This window comes from Botryllus schlosseri, chromosome 16 (genome assembly GCF_051294905.1).
Source record: "Botryllus schlosseri isolate E-star chromosome 16, Bs_hap1, whole genome shotgun sequence".
Taxonomy (NCBI): Eukaryota; Metazoa; Chordata; class Ascidiacea; order Stolidobranchia; family Styelidae; genus Botryllus; species Botryllus schlosseri.
Window position 1 is genome coordinate 1,708,858 of NC_137251.1, and position 13,709 is coordinate 1,722,566.

The window sequence follows — 13,709 nt, forward strand, 5'->3', positions numbered from 1 at the left end:
ATTGCTGTAAGGAGTGAAGAACGTCTAGATCAGATCTGATTTCAAGAAGCAGTTGTCGTACTGTACACATTCGCACGTACAAAAACTCATAATTATCAGAAAGCTGTGGAGTGTGAGATTGTCGTCGTAAATTATAAATGCTTTCGGTGTATCGATCACTCCATCTTTCTAAACAGCACAGCATCCTTTCCGAAAAGTTGCTGTCTGTTGAAAACATGAAACAGAAACAGTGGAGTTGAAACAGAAATGTGTTATCAGTCAGGTGAAAGCATTCAGTTAGCAATTCGTATTTATGTACAGGTCTTGCTAACCTGTCAATGTATCGTAGTCTCGTTATGGTGTTGAGGTGATAAAAACATTTATAAATATTGTACGAACAAAAGGAGTTGTTTCGAAATATACTTCTCGTCTTTTCATGCAATCACACAGCAGTAGCTGAGACACAAATGAAGGGCGTGTCGTTAATTTCAATTTACCGGTGGACTGCGATATCACGAATTGTTATCGACTTTGGACGAAACACAATTGATAGCGAACAAAAATCGACAGATATGACAAATGACAACGGTGATAGTAATTTCCGATTCTAACTAGCCGAATTATCTTGCCATGACAAGATGTACGACCCAAAGGTTGACCGACGCGACGTGGATGAGTCGAATCTTGCTGTCGTAATGGACTTATACACTGTGACCTGATCATGAAGCGTCAACAGAAGAAGATATTTCGCTCATTCTAACCCTGCATGTTGATATTCTTACTATACCTGACTCATGCTCGTAATTCCATTGCTGGACGTTACCTCGCTGGGAGCATATGTGGGCGACTAGGAACTCGATGAGTTGAATTAATTTCGTCTTGGATAGCTGCATTTGTAGAGTTTTGTAGTGAGCTTCCGAACGATTTGCTAAACCCGTGATATGTCTCTTATATAACGCCCCACCGGCTTCGTTTGTCTATTTACGCAACGCTTCGATTCATTCATGAGATCTCATTGAGTCTATGCAGCGATATATCTTCTATCCGCAATCAGTGATTGAATGCTACGTTTATGTAGGCTATATTGTAACCAAAATTTTCTACTACAAGATATTTTTCAATCAATGGCGAGACAGGCGACGAGTGTTCAGGTTCCCTGTTCAGCTGTCTTCATTCATCACTTCTCGCTAATATCTAACATAACATACGATCTGTTTGTATAGTGTCGCGGCCATAGTTGCAATCGTGTAAGGACTTTAAACTTGGGCGTGAGTTTTTACGTTGGATCAAGCATTCACACAAGATTGATTGCATATTAGAATTGTCATCGAATGCGTATTGTGACTCGCATTCGTCAGGAGCTATGTATAGCTGTTACGAATGCGTCGCTCTGAACTGTTGCGAAGTCATCAATCGCTTCCTGTTTTCCGTTGAAACCGTAGCACATAGCATATTCACAATTCTCTGCCGCAAACGCAAAACCACTAAATTTGGAACGCCAGCTTTTATACAGCTGGGTAGAAAATAGTATTTGTGAGGTGTGTAATTATGATGACTGTGAGTCAATGAGTCCAAAGGTCGGTTCGTCCTTTGTAGATTTAACAGCGCCTGAAATAATTTGTTGGTCAAGTTAATAATGGTTCTAAATTCACGACCGATGTGCCTGTACAAATTACCAATCTAATTTGGTGTTGGTCAACTATAAGTAGCCCACTAGTTATATTAGTGACGGTTCTAGTTCTAGCTCCAATTGCAGATTTTGAAAAGTGGGTAGTTAAAACTAGTTATAGTTCTGAATTTTGAAAAGTGAGTTGCCGAACAACAAGATAACGCCTGTCGTCGCTTGGCGTGAATCGTGATAACGGTGTTCTGTTGTGGGATTTCATTGTAGTAATTGCTATGGGTATAGCCAGGGGTGGGTTTTGGCCTTGGGGATAGAAACCCTGTCATTTTGAAATGCACATTCTAACAACTGATGTCCACGTGGAAAACCGATCCGATTGCGTTAATAAAAATTAATGAGTTGCTTCGGAATTGAATCTATTAGTTAATTAATTTCGTATTTATAAAGGTTATTCGTTCTAATTCTAGTTCTATCTGCTAGTTTTGAAAAGTGAGTAGTTCTAGTTCTAGTTGCATGTTTTGGAAACTGAGTAGTTCTATCTCTATTTGTGCTCTTTGGAAAGCGTGTAGTTGTTCAGTTCATTTGTAACATCTCTAAACCTTCCTAGACATCACAACGTCCTGCCACATCGAAGTCGATGAAGCGAGGATATAGTTTATTTTGTTCCGGCGAGGAGTAATTGTGATGAAGAGCCCGGACCCGGAGACGCTAGGATTCAGATGGATTGTGTTGGGGGCGTCGTTCCTCGTTCGGTTTCTAATGTTCGGAACATTATTCAGCGTTGGCGTGCTGTACGTGGAATGGCTCGATGAGTTCCAAACGAGCAAGGGGGACACGGCGTGGATTGGTTCTCTGGCTACCGGTAGCTCATTACTTGCAGGTTGGCGTTGTGATTGTGTCATAATTGTAGTTGTTTAATCAAACTAAATAGGGCATAATTCCGGTAGTCAAATTATAATCTAATTTATATACTGTTTCTATGCTCTAATTTTAATTCTAATATAATTTCCTATTTTCATGAAAATACTATGGCGTGCAGTTCGATGCCGCGTTCCGTTCGGCTGCGTAAAACGGCTATAAAACAACAATAGGTAAACATGATGCGTGCAGCGGGCCATCAATCAAGCATTCAGCTCATTGGTTTGGATAGGTTCGTTACAATGCTACAGGAGAACTGTCCAGTAGGGGTCTTCAAAAATGACTTTTTTCTCAACTCGTACTGGCTGCTTGATAAAATTGTTAGGTTACCGAATTTAAGCCCACACGCCAAATTTGGTTCAATTCTAACCGGTAGCCGCATTGCTACAGGAGAAGAAAGTTTGTATTTATTATTTAAAATTAAAGAACAAAAAATTGGAAAATTTTCAGTCCACTCCATGAAAGTGTTAGGCTGTCTATAGAAACAATGTTCACTAAATTTGGTTTAATTCCAACCAGTGGAAGCGGGGTTATTGCCGTCGAAAAATTTGAATTATGAATAAAATAGTATTTACGGTGACCAATTCTTTGATTATTTATTGTAGTGGTGCCCACCGTAAATACTATTTTATTCAAATCCAAATTTTTCGACGGTAATAACTCCGCCTCCACTGGTTGGAATTGAACCACATTTGGTGAACATCGTTTCTATAGACAACCTAACGCTTTCATGGAGTGAACAGAAAATTTTCAAATTTTTTGTTATTTACTTTTATATAATAAACACGAACTTTCTTCTCCTGTAGCAATGCAGCTACTGGTTGGAATTGAACCAAATTTGGTGTGTGGGCTTAAATTAGGTAACCTAACAATTTTATCAAGTAGCCAGTACGATTTGAGAAAGAATGTCATTCTTTGAAGACCCCTACTATGCAGTGCGAAACGAGCCAAGCTTGGTGTACAGATCAGGGATATCTAGAAGTTCTAGATATCCCTGGTACAGATTTTCTCCATTCTCATGGTTATGCTCTTTGTAGTTCGGCTTCTAATTCCATTTTCAAGTATTCGCGGATTCAGTAATTCTAATTATAATATAATGCGTGAAACGTTACTATGCTATGGTTTTCCTGAAAATGCAAAAGGAGAACCGTGTAGTGCGAAACGACATAAGCTTGATATACAGACATTCTATACCCTCAAACCTCATACTAATGAGAATGGACCCTTATTTGATATGAATTGAACTTGATTTTATTGTATTTCTTTCTAATTGGTAATCTTGTTCAATCTCCAGGTTTTTGCGAATCCGCAGTAATTCTAATTCTAATTCTATTCTGATTTAGAAAAGCTGGAAATTTTATAGTTGTCCAGCTCTGGTCTGTGTAGCGTATTAGGTAGCGTCGCTTCAGTCAATTTCACGACAGTAATTCTTAAATTTAAGGGCCGGTCGGAAGTGCATTGATCAGTCGCATCGGCACGAGAAAAACCGCGATTATCGGCGGGTTTGTGATGTCTCTCGGACTGTTCATCAGCTCATTTGCGACAAATATATACGTACTATTCGCCACGTACGGTATTATAGCAGGTAAGTTATTAGTATATCAATTATTATTGATGCAGAAAGGTAATTTGTTCGACATGGATATAGGATGCGGTGGTGGCATCGCTAATCTGGCGGCAGTCGTTCGATTGACCGATTACTTCAAACGACAGAGAGCTTTTGCGATGGGTGTTGGGTCGAGCGGTGTCGGGCTCGGCGCATTCGCGTTTACAATATTCCAGCAATACCTTCTCGATGCGTATGGTTGGAGAGTGAGTATATACATAGTCTTAGCGAAAAAGGTGTGTATTTACACCCGTGGTCCACCAGTGATGTAAGGATGTGAATATACACTCGTGATAAACGAAACCAGAACATACGTCAGACTTACACTACGGTATAAATCATACACAACATTTTTATCCCAATGATGCTTGTACGCAGGTACTAAGGAAGGTATGCAAGTCGGCACGCAGGTGTGCAATTACACTCTGAATATGGTACACGAAACATAACCTATACCTCAGGATTCAGAAACTCCGTTCTTGGGAGATCGAATGTTTAAGCAGACTTGTTAGCGACTGAAGGGCGTTTCCTTATTTGTGTGTTTCAATTTAAAGCCAATTTTAGCCAATTATATTATCAATCGGCATTTTTCTTACTTTTTATGTAGTCAATGGCATTTGATTCTTTTGGCGGAAGAACCAGTTCTGATTGATTCGTGGTATGAACCTTAACGGCTTAAAACATTGTCATAAACCATACGTGCGTACAGTCTTCCAATATCAGTTTATTAATATTTTCATCATTTCAAAACACCGCCAGACTGCGATACAATGAAAAGCATTGGAAAGTGACGAAACGACTTGGTCTTTGAAATCTTCTTTGAAATCTTTGAAATCAGACACCGACCTGCGCTTAGGCGATGTAAATAAGAGGCATGCACATCACACCGGATGGAAAGAAATAAGGGAAAATATAAAACGACTTGATGAAATGAATGACGCATGTGTCGATTCTAGTTAGACAAGCGTCATTTGTAGTCAAATTCTGTGTCTAATTTATACCGCAGTATAATTCTGACAGATTCTGTTTTCGCGTCAGACCTTCACAGTGTGAACACGCACTCTTTTCGCTACGAATGTACCAACCCATAGCAGTGTGAAGATAGTTTTCCATACCGAAGTCGTGAAATTGTTTTCAGGGCTGCATACTTATAATGAGCGGCGTGACGCTTAATATCTGCGTGGCAGGATTCATAATGATACATCCACGCCACCATCCGGAATTCATTCGGGTAAGACGACAAAAGATCAGAGGTGTTCAAGTAATCATTGCCTTTAATCAAGTATAGAAGAAACACCGTAATAATTCTAAAAATTTATAAATAATTCTAAAAAATTATAAATGCAACTTTTATTGCAACTTTTTTTAAAAATCAAGTGCGCTTTCTCACGATTTTAAAGCAATAAGAACTTGCTCTCTTGATCACCACTCATCACCTCCATGTCAGACACTCTCAGTGTTGTTGATTCGTTTAGATACAGTCGACCGACGAGAATCGAAACCATTCGAGCGAGGACCTATCGTACCCCGTCAAAATAGATCTTCACGAAAGCAACATTCCGCAAAATAATGAAAATGCGAACTCCGAATGTTCGAAACGCCCGGAAAACGAATTTCTGATTCGAAGGGAATCGTCTAAGGCGGCTCAAAGAAAGTCAATTTCCAAAGATGCGAATCGTCGGAAGTCGAGCTTTTTCCAAAAAGTGATGTTTCGTATGAAGTGAGTAGCTCAAATCTACATTTTCGGAGTAGTCAAGTCGGTTTTGCTTACTTGCGGAGGGTTGTAATGACTCGACACGCACGACTTGACTTGAAATGACTTGACTAAACTTGAGTCAATTTGTGTATTAACACCACTTGTGCTCGAGTCATCGTGCTCGAGACATTTTTTATGACTTGATTCTAGTCTCGCGTATCAGGACCAATATTTAAAAATAGGCCCGCAAGCTGTGTTTAATCTGTTTCAATAAACATATCAAAAGTGCGAGGAAAATGTGCCTTCGATATCACCCGAAAGTTTCACAGAAGTGAGTTGAACTTGACTTGAACTCGGTACTGAACACTATATGACTTGGACTAGGACCGTTTCTCCATGACTTGGATTCAAAATTGACTCGACATGACTCGAGTCAAGACTATAAAAGTAAAATTGAATTGTGACGCGGATCATTGTGACTTATCTTTATCACCCTGTACTTGCGATAATGGTTTTTATTCTAAAACTATACTTGTTCTTCAACTTGAACAGTTTTTTTTAAGTAAAACTACTGACTTCTTACAATAAGGATCGTTTTTGGATGGGAGCTTGTAAAACTCCGGGTGAAATTGAGTAGTGTTGTTATCCGTTTTTGTTGCAGGCCAATCAAATTTCGCCACGTCGCCTTAATTGCCACGCCTACAATGCCACATCATCCGCCCATTGCCGCACCTATAGGACACCCCTTGCCACATCAAAACTTACCTAAGCTAGAATCGAACCTGGTTTGGTTGGGTATAATTTCACGTCGCTCACCACAAGGCTATTGAGCAAACTAGCCGTATTGAGCTGTTTTGAGAATATAACCACCGATTCTCTCTTAAATTCCGAGACAACACCTTTTTCGAGTTATTACACATAAATGTAAGACTATATTCGTGTGTACTATAACAGCTGTGTCATCATTAATTAGTCAATGATTTTGGGGAATTCTGCAAATGCAACTTAATAATACTGATATCGCAAGCATAAAGGCCTACGATCACGCAAAGCTCATGCGCCGCGCATATTGCTGAATACTATTCCAAGAAATTGACGCGTGTAAATGTGGTACGAATATAGTTGCTTACGATTCCAAGAAGTCGGCTCACATCGACAATATGAATTAGATTCATTAATTAGTCAATGATTTTGGGGAATTCTGCAAATGCAACTTAATAATACTGATATCGCAAGCATAAAGGCCTACGATCACGCAAAGCTCATGCGCCGCGCATATTGCTGAATACTATTCCAAGAAATTGACGCGTGTAAATGTGGTACGAATATAGTTGCTTACGATTCCAAGAAGTCGGGTCACATCGACAATATGAATTAGAACATTCTAATATAGTTGCGATTCCAAGAAGTCGGGCCACATCGATAATGGGAATTAGAACATTCTAAATATATAGTTGCGTTTCCAAGAAAACGTCGCGCTGGCGATACGAATTAGAATGTTTACTTCCGACGTAAAGCAATTCGCATTCTGAAAACTTCACACTTCTGTTAAAAGTATTGCCATGTGTGCAGGGATGCAGGCATCGCAGACGAGGTAAGATCAATGTTCCAACGTAAAGCAATTCGCATTCTGAAAACTTCACAGTTCTGTTACAAGTATTGTCATGTGCGCAGCGAGGCAGGCAAGGTAAGATCAATGTATTTTTGTGTCAATTTAAACTAAATTTAGCTATAATTTCTCGATGCAGCATTAGCTTACGCGGATTGTGCAGGCAGATTGAATTACGTTGAGATTTCTCCAATAGCTAACGTAATAATGAGTTCTGTGCGCGCCTATAATGTTAGCTGACAATATAGCCGAAGTCGCACAAATTCGAATGCATATGCGAGTTCTCTGTTAAGGGTAGACTATCTAGCCTCGCTTATTACTCGAATCTCGCTGTGGTTACAATTTAGGCATGCTAATGCGTCGAGTTTGAAGCTAAAACATCCTATTTCATGCAGCCAAGAAGACTAGCGCCGCAAGCCCGGAACAAGCATATAATGACAAACCAGATTACGCAACACTAAAGGTGGGCTATTTCTTGTCTATATTGAAAAATCGACAGTGTACCGCGTATAGCTATAATTTTTCGATGCAGCAATGCACTTCGGATTAAGATATATATATATATATATAGCAACGTAGATGTTTTAGAGAATATATTAGATCCAATACCTATACTAAAGCCGCAAAACGCATTGGAGCATACATGGATAATACGCACAGATTGAATTACACCGAGATTTCGCCTATATCGCATCATTTTAAATAGCTAATAACGTAATAATGAGTTCTGTGCACGGCTATAATGTTAAGCGAGGATATGACCGAATTCGGATAAATTCGTATGTACATGCAAGTTCCCTAGTCCCACTTATTACTCGTTTCGGGCAGTGTGCTTACAATATTATGAATTAATTAATTAGCTAGAGCAACAGTATATATATTATTTATCGCCTATATTTAAATTCGCTCATTTCATTTCAGATCGAAACGCCGACATCGCAATTTACGCTCAGAAAAATTTCACATTTATCTTTTTCCACGCAGCCAAGCAACTCCGGAACAGGCATATAGTGACAAGGTAGATTACGCAACACTAAGGTTGGCTAATTCATTTCTTGACTATATTGAAAAATCGACAGCGTTCTGTGTATAGCTATAATTTTTTCGATGCAGCAACGCACTTCAGATTAAGATATATATATATATATAGCAACGTACATGTTTTATAGAATATATTAGATCCAATACCTATACTAAAGCCGCAAAACGCATTGGGGCATACATGTATAATGTGCGCAGATTGAATTACACCGAGATTTCCCCTAAATCGCATCATTTAAATAGCTAATAACGTAATAATGAGTTCTGTGCACGACTATAATGTTAAACGAGGATATGCCCGAATTCGGATAAATTCGTATGCAAGTTCCCTCCCTTATTACTCGCGCAGTGTGGTTACAATATTATGAATTAATTAGCTAGAGCAATAGTTTATCACCTATATTTAAATTCGCTCATTTCATTTCAGATCAAAACGCCGACATCGCATATACGCAATTTACGCTCGGAAAATTTCACTAATGAGGCAGGTGAGTTAGGCTACGTTTCCGTATAGATTCGCACTAAATTTGGTTATAATTACGCGGGTATGCACTTCAGATTTGAGATGGATGTTAGTCTATGAATTCTTGCTTTACTCACGACCTAAAGTTGATAAATTGCGAGTTGTAGAAAGCATCTAACTACTGAGATTATGCTAATTTTACAACCCCATAAGCCGCTGCTTTTAGATACGTAATGGAGCTGATTTAATAGGTAGTGCAGTGATGCTTTATCTTACCATTTCTGATAGTGAATAAAATATATAACCAATATAATTTATCGGCTATTCTAAGATTCGCTACGCCGCCGCGGATGGAACCTAAATTTTTTCATTTCAGACCAAAACGCCGACACCGCGCACGCAATTTACGCTCAGAAAATTTCACATTTCTACGCACTTCGACTGATGACGCTGGTAAGTTAGCGCTGCTTTTAGATATGTGATTTTAACATTTCCACGAATTAGCAGAGCTATATAATTTATGAGCTATTCTAAAATTCGCTACGCCACAGCGTATTGAAGCTAAATCTTTAGCTAGCTTTACTCATGGCATAAAGACGGTAAATTGCGAGGGCAAGCATCTAACTAGTGAGATTATACCGATTTTACAAGTCTATAAGCTGCTGCTTTAAGATATGTGATTTTAATAGCTAATGCACTGATGCTTTTCCGATAGCTAAACCTATGTCTATGCTATAATTTATGTCCTGAAACGCTGTGCCACAGCGGCTTGAAGCTATAACATTTCAGATCACTGACATCTGTACCTGACGCTGGCGTTCAAGCTTACTTCGTTGCGCAGCTACATGTATATCGAAGAAGTATGCCAAGGTCGTATCATTTCAAGTCTCTCAACTATAGCATAGATTGTACCCGCAAAATGCAGAATCGTATTAAGTGTAGCCTACCTAGCGCCGCTTATTACTCGATGTTCAGTAACGCCTAATGTAAGCTGCGTTTGCCGGGGCTATAGGAGCGAAGTCACTCAATACATATTCCTGGCTCCTGCTAGATGATGATAATATGAAGCCACTACTCCATAAGCTGCTGCTTTTAGATGCGTGATTTAAATAGCTAGTGAATAAAATCTATAACCTATGTCTATGCTATAATTTATCTCCTAAAACGCTATGAGTTGAAGCTATAACATCACATCTGTACCAGACGCCGAAGTCTAGATCGTTGTGCAGCTATATCAAAGAAGTGTGCTGAGGTCGCTCAACTATAGCATAGATTGTGCCAGCAAAATGCAAATTCGTATTAAGGGTAGGCTGCCTAGTCCCGCTTATTACTCGATGTTCAGTAACACCGTAATGTAAGTTGCGTTTGCTGTAGGAGGGAAGTCGCTCAATACAAATTCCTGGCTCTTGCTAGATGATGATAATATGTAGACACTATCGACTAATCGAAAGCAAGTCGCTACTGCTGATTTAGAGTATACTACTTTGAGATGATTACTATAATGAACGTAGCGAATATCGCCCTCAAACGTACCAAGCAAACTTTGAAACTATTGATTTTATTCACATATACATTTACACAATTTCATTTTCTTGCTTCAGCTCCTTGACGAAGCGTCGTACGATCGAATCATTCTTGCGGTGATCTTCCCCAAAGGAATTTAAATAACGTTCCGTACTCCATCCGCGCGCCTTATGGACGATGAAGCTTAGACAATGATGACCGCACGCTCTGGAACGTTTGTGCTGCAGACGCTTTATGGAGCAGGTATAATTTTCTGGTTCTATAAAGCACGCAATCTCGTATTTCAACGGCATTAAGCCAAAGCTATCATGAAAATGTGTCTCATCCTCATCCGCGTAAATGCATATCCAGTGACTTCCGATTTTTCGAGCCTCGTCATAATTGATCACGATAGCATAAGGAGGAGGGGGTCGCCTCGGCAGTCGATCGATAGGAAATGTGCCAAGGAAAATATGTTTTGTTGTCTCGCAGCACCACAAGATGTGGTCTATTTCATCTCCGTTCATAGCACGGTCACTTTACGACTGCTACTGATTTGCAATAGCTTTTGAAATTCCATGAAGCAGAGCAAAGTAGTTTCCGCTGTTAGCCCGCCAGCAGGAAATGTGATTCGTAAACTTAAGGTACCGCTCTTTTGTAAGTCAAAGCAATCATCCAAATCATCGGGGCGCAAATTATAAACCAGTAGACAGAAACCACTAGCGAACTCTTCAGGTGTTAGGAGTCCTGTATTTTTCTCCATTGCGCCCGTACCTTCAATCAGGTTATGGTAAAGCTCCGTGTAATGACCCTTATCGAAATCTAGCTCATAACCTCCCTCCGGAATCAGAAATCCGTTCAGTTTCAGTTCGAGTCGTTGCATATTATTGTGTATGAAATTATAAGGATTTTTCGTAACATCTCCTTGAAAGGCTTTCGTAGCTACCATTCCGATGATTAGGCGAGAAGGTAGAGTCCCGCTATATAGATTCCCGATATCTATCTGCGTCGTAGCAGCCCCAAATGTTCCGGTGATTAACCTCATGTCGATATACGGATATTTCGCCTGAGCATTCACCATCATCGCTGTCTTCACATCGTCGCTGACTCGTACGGTACATAACTGTAATTCCTTTTTTGTTAAGGTGAATTGCCCGGTAGCATCTCCCATCATGAAAAAGCTTTTCGGATTCAAGGTAAGCTCAAACTCGAGAGGCACGTCATGTAGGATGTAGCGGTCTTGCAGACATAGTCCGTGATGGATTTTCGCACGTATTTCCACCACGTTATTCCCCTTATAGGCTTTACTCCTGTTGTAATATCCTTTGTTAGCCGAGGCGCTAGTTCCACCAATCGTATCCATTTCTCCTAAAGTATCTTTTCTCCATCCTGAAGCTCTCAGTGTGCTGTTTTGCACGTCAAGCGGAGTGAATAAATTGTGCAGATAGGACGAATAACACTGTACTTTTATATCTTGTTTCAAAGTTTCGTTAGCGACTTTAATCTGTAGTTGAGAAATCAAGGAATCCAAGATATTATTTACAACACCAACATCATCATCTGCGCCAATTGCTTCGCCATCTTTCTTTAATTGTAAATGAAATAAGAAATAGCTCTCGCTCAAATCGATAAAGTCTTCTGAGCCCTCGAAGCGGTATGTTATCACACTAGAGTTGTTCGAAATCGGTGCTATCTTGATGATTCTTTTCTTTTCAACGCTAGTCTGTGTCGCGGGAATGTGAAATAAGTCCAATGAGGGATGTACCCCCTCTGGGGACTGTACATGAATTAACTCCGCCATCTATCAAGTCTCAAGTAACAAATGATGCTTATCGTGGTGTAATATATATTTAATCGAAAATATCTTTGCGACGTCTCTTTTTCGTGATCTTACGACCCCGTCTTGGCAATTTTCTTTTTCTCAGTAAAGAATCGAGAGCGTTCCCAGCGGCTTCTTTGCCGCGTATTTTAAGACTATCCCCAACATTCTCTCCATTAAGAACATCAGAGGCTACTTGCGCTCCGGTATGTAGTAGACGCTTCCCGAGTGATTTTGCACCTTTCGAAATTAGAGGCATAACGCTTCTTCCGAACGAACGAAATAAGTTTCCAAGTCCATGACCTCTCTGCACTTTACCCCGAAAAAAATTGATATCGCCACCGCTCTGTTGCTGATAATAGTTTCTGAACGCCTCCCGATCACAACAATAATGACTCCTCATGATGCCTCAAAGCAAGTGTGAGATGAAGAGGTGCGTTCCCGAACTTTATAGCTTCACCTTTATCATCTCGAAGCATAACGCGTATCTGGCTTACTCGCTCCGTATTCAGAGGAAAGAAATATATTTTTTTGAATAGCATATGCTGATATTCATCTATCCCCGTCGTAACGCGGATATTGCGTAGTAGAGGCGCACTCGTATCACCTACAATTTGAGGTGTGATGACATCCGTATAAACTAAAACGTTGGTCACGGGCTCAGTTTCCCCTTGAAAGTGAATTGTTCTTCGTCTATGTAATCCAGCATCTAGCTCTACCTCCGAACGAGCGCCTCCTCTGAGAACGGGGTTTCTATTATCCATGAAAAGTCTCGGACCGCTGGAACTCTTGTAAGGCCCCGCTATCAAGACCGGACCAGAACCATCTACCCAAATAAATCGTGCTTTTTTCTGATCGTGATTGATACGCTTCATCAAACTAATTTTATCATGATAATCACCAGCCGGGAAATAATAAAAATTATTATCGCCTTCCGCATCATTCACGTACCATAATAAGCCGTCGTAAGGCTCGAGCGTAGGCTGAAAATTATTTTTAAAAGACAACTCGGCAAGCCCTATCTCCCATTCACCAGAATCTATCGGTTTCGCGAGATCGATAGTAAAATCAGACTCGTGTGACGTAATATGAATATATTTCATAATGCAACTCCCCGTCTACGAAAATGCAATACAACACTCGAAGGAGAACTTCGAAAGGGTATTTTCTGTCCCTTCTCATCAAGTAGCGATATTTCGACGCGTTCTAGCCTATTTATATTAACGGGGAAATAAAAAGGCTTCGTGTAATATTTCGAAAATGATTTACGATTGTTCACCTGTACGACGCGTAACAACGGTAAGAGCCTACCGCTATCTTCTTGTGGCTCAATGATATTACAATGAACATAAACGAAATCGATAGTCGGATCATGTCGCATGCGAAAGTTCAAATGAATGATACCCTCAGTGAAAAAATAATTCCACAATGTACAATTAGCATTCGGGAAA

General features: G+C 40.0%; 2 protein-coding genes across 4 annotated transcripts in view; both read left to right on the plus strand.

Annotated features, from left to right (window-relative positions):
• The window catches only part of LOC145458266 (monocarboxylate transporter 9-like), a 26,720-nt gene continuing 13,011 nt past the window's right edge, over positions 1-13,709 (plus strand). Inside the window, exons 1-5 of one of the 2 annotated variants that reach the window (XM_080336591.1) lie at positions 1-2,483; positions 3,963-4,106; positions 4,170-4,333; positions 5,266-5,358; positions 5,603-5,847. In XM_080336591.1, the coding sequence (XP_080192717.1) occupies positions 2,288-2,483; positions 3,963-4,106; positions 4,170-4,333; positions 5,266-5,358; positions 5,603-5,847 (842 nt within the window). In that variant the 5' untranslated portion in view covers positions 1-2,287. The remainder of the gene's footprint in view (positions 2,484-3,962; positions 4,107-4,169; positions 4,334-5,265; positions 5,359-5,602; positions 5,848-13,709) is intronic. The other variant, XM_080336592.1, reaches the window with a different exon arrangement.
• The window catches only part of LOC145458269 (uncharacterized), a 17,172-nt gene continuing 9,931 nt past the window's right edge, over positions 6,469-13,709 (plus strand). The window contains exons 1-6 of one of the 2 annotated variants that reach the window (XM_080336594.1): positions 6,469-7,510; positions 7,828-7,895; positions 8,354-8,450; positions 8,901-8,961; positions 9,313-9,389; positions 9,726-10,703. The gene's annotated coding sequence lies outside the window, so the exon portion shown is untranslated. Of the gene's footprint in view, positions 7,511-7,827; positions 7,896-8,353; positions 8,451-8,900; positions 8,962-9,312; positions 9,390-9,725; positions 10,704-13,511; positions 13,558-13,709 lie in introns of those variants that run through there. The other variant, XM_080336595.1, reaches the window with a different exon arrangement.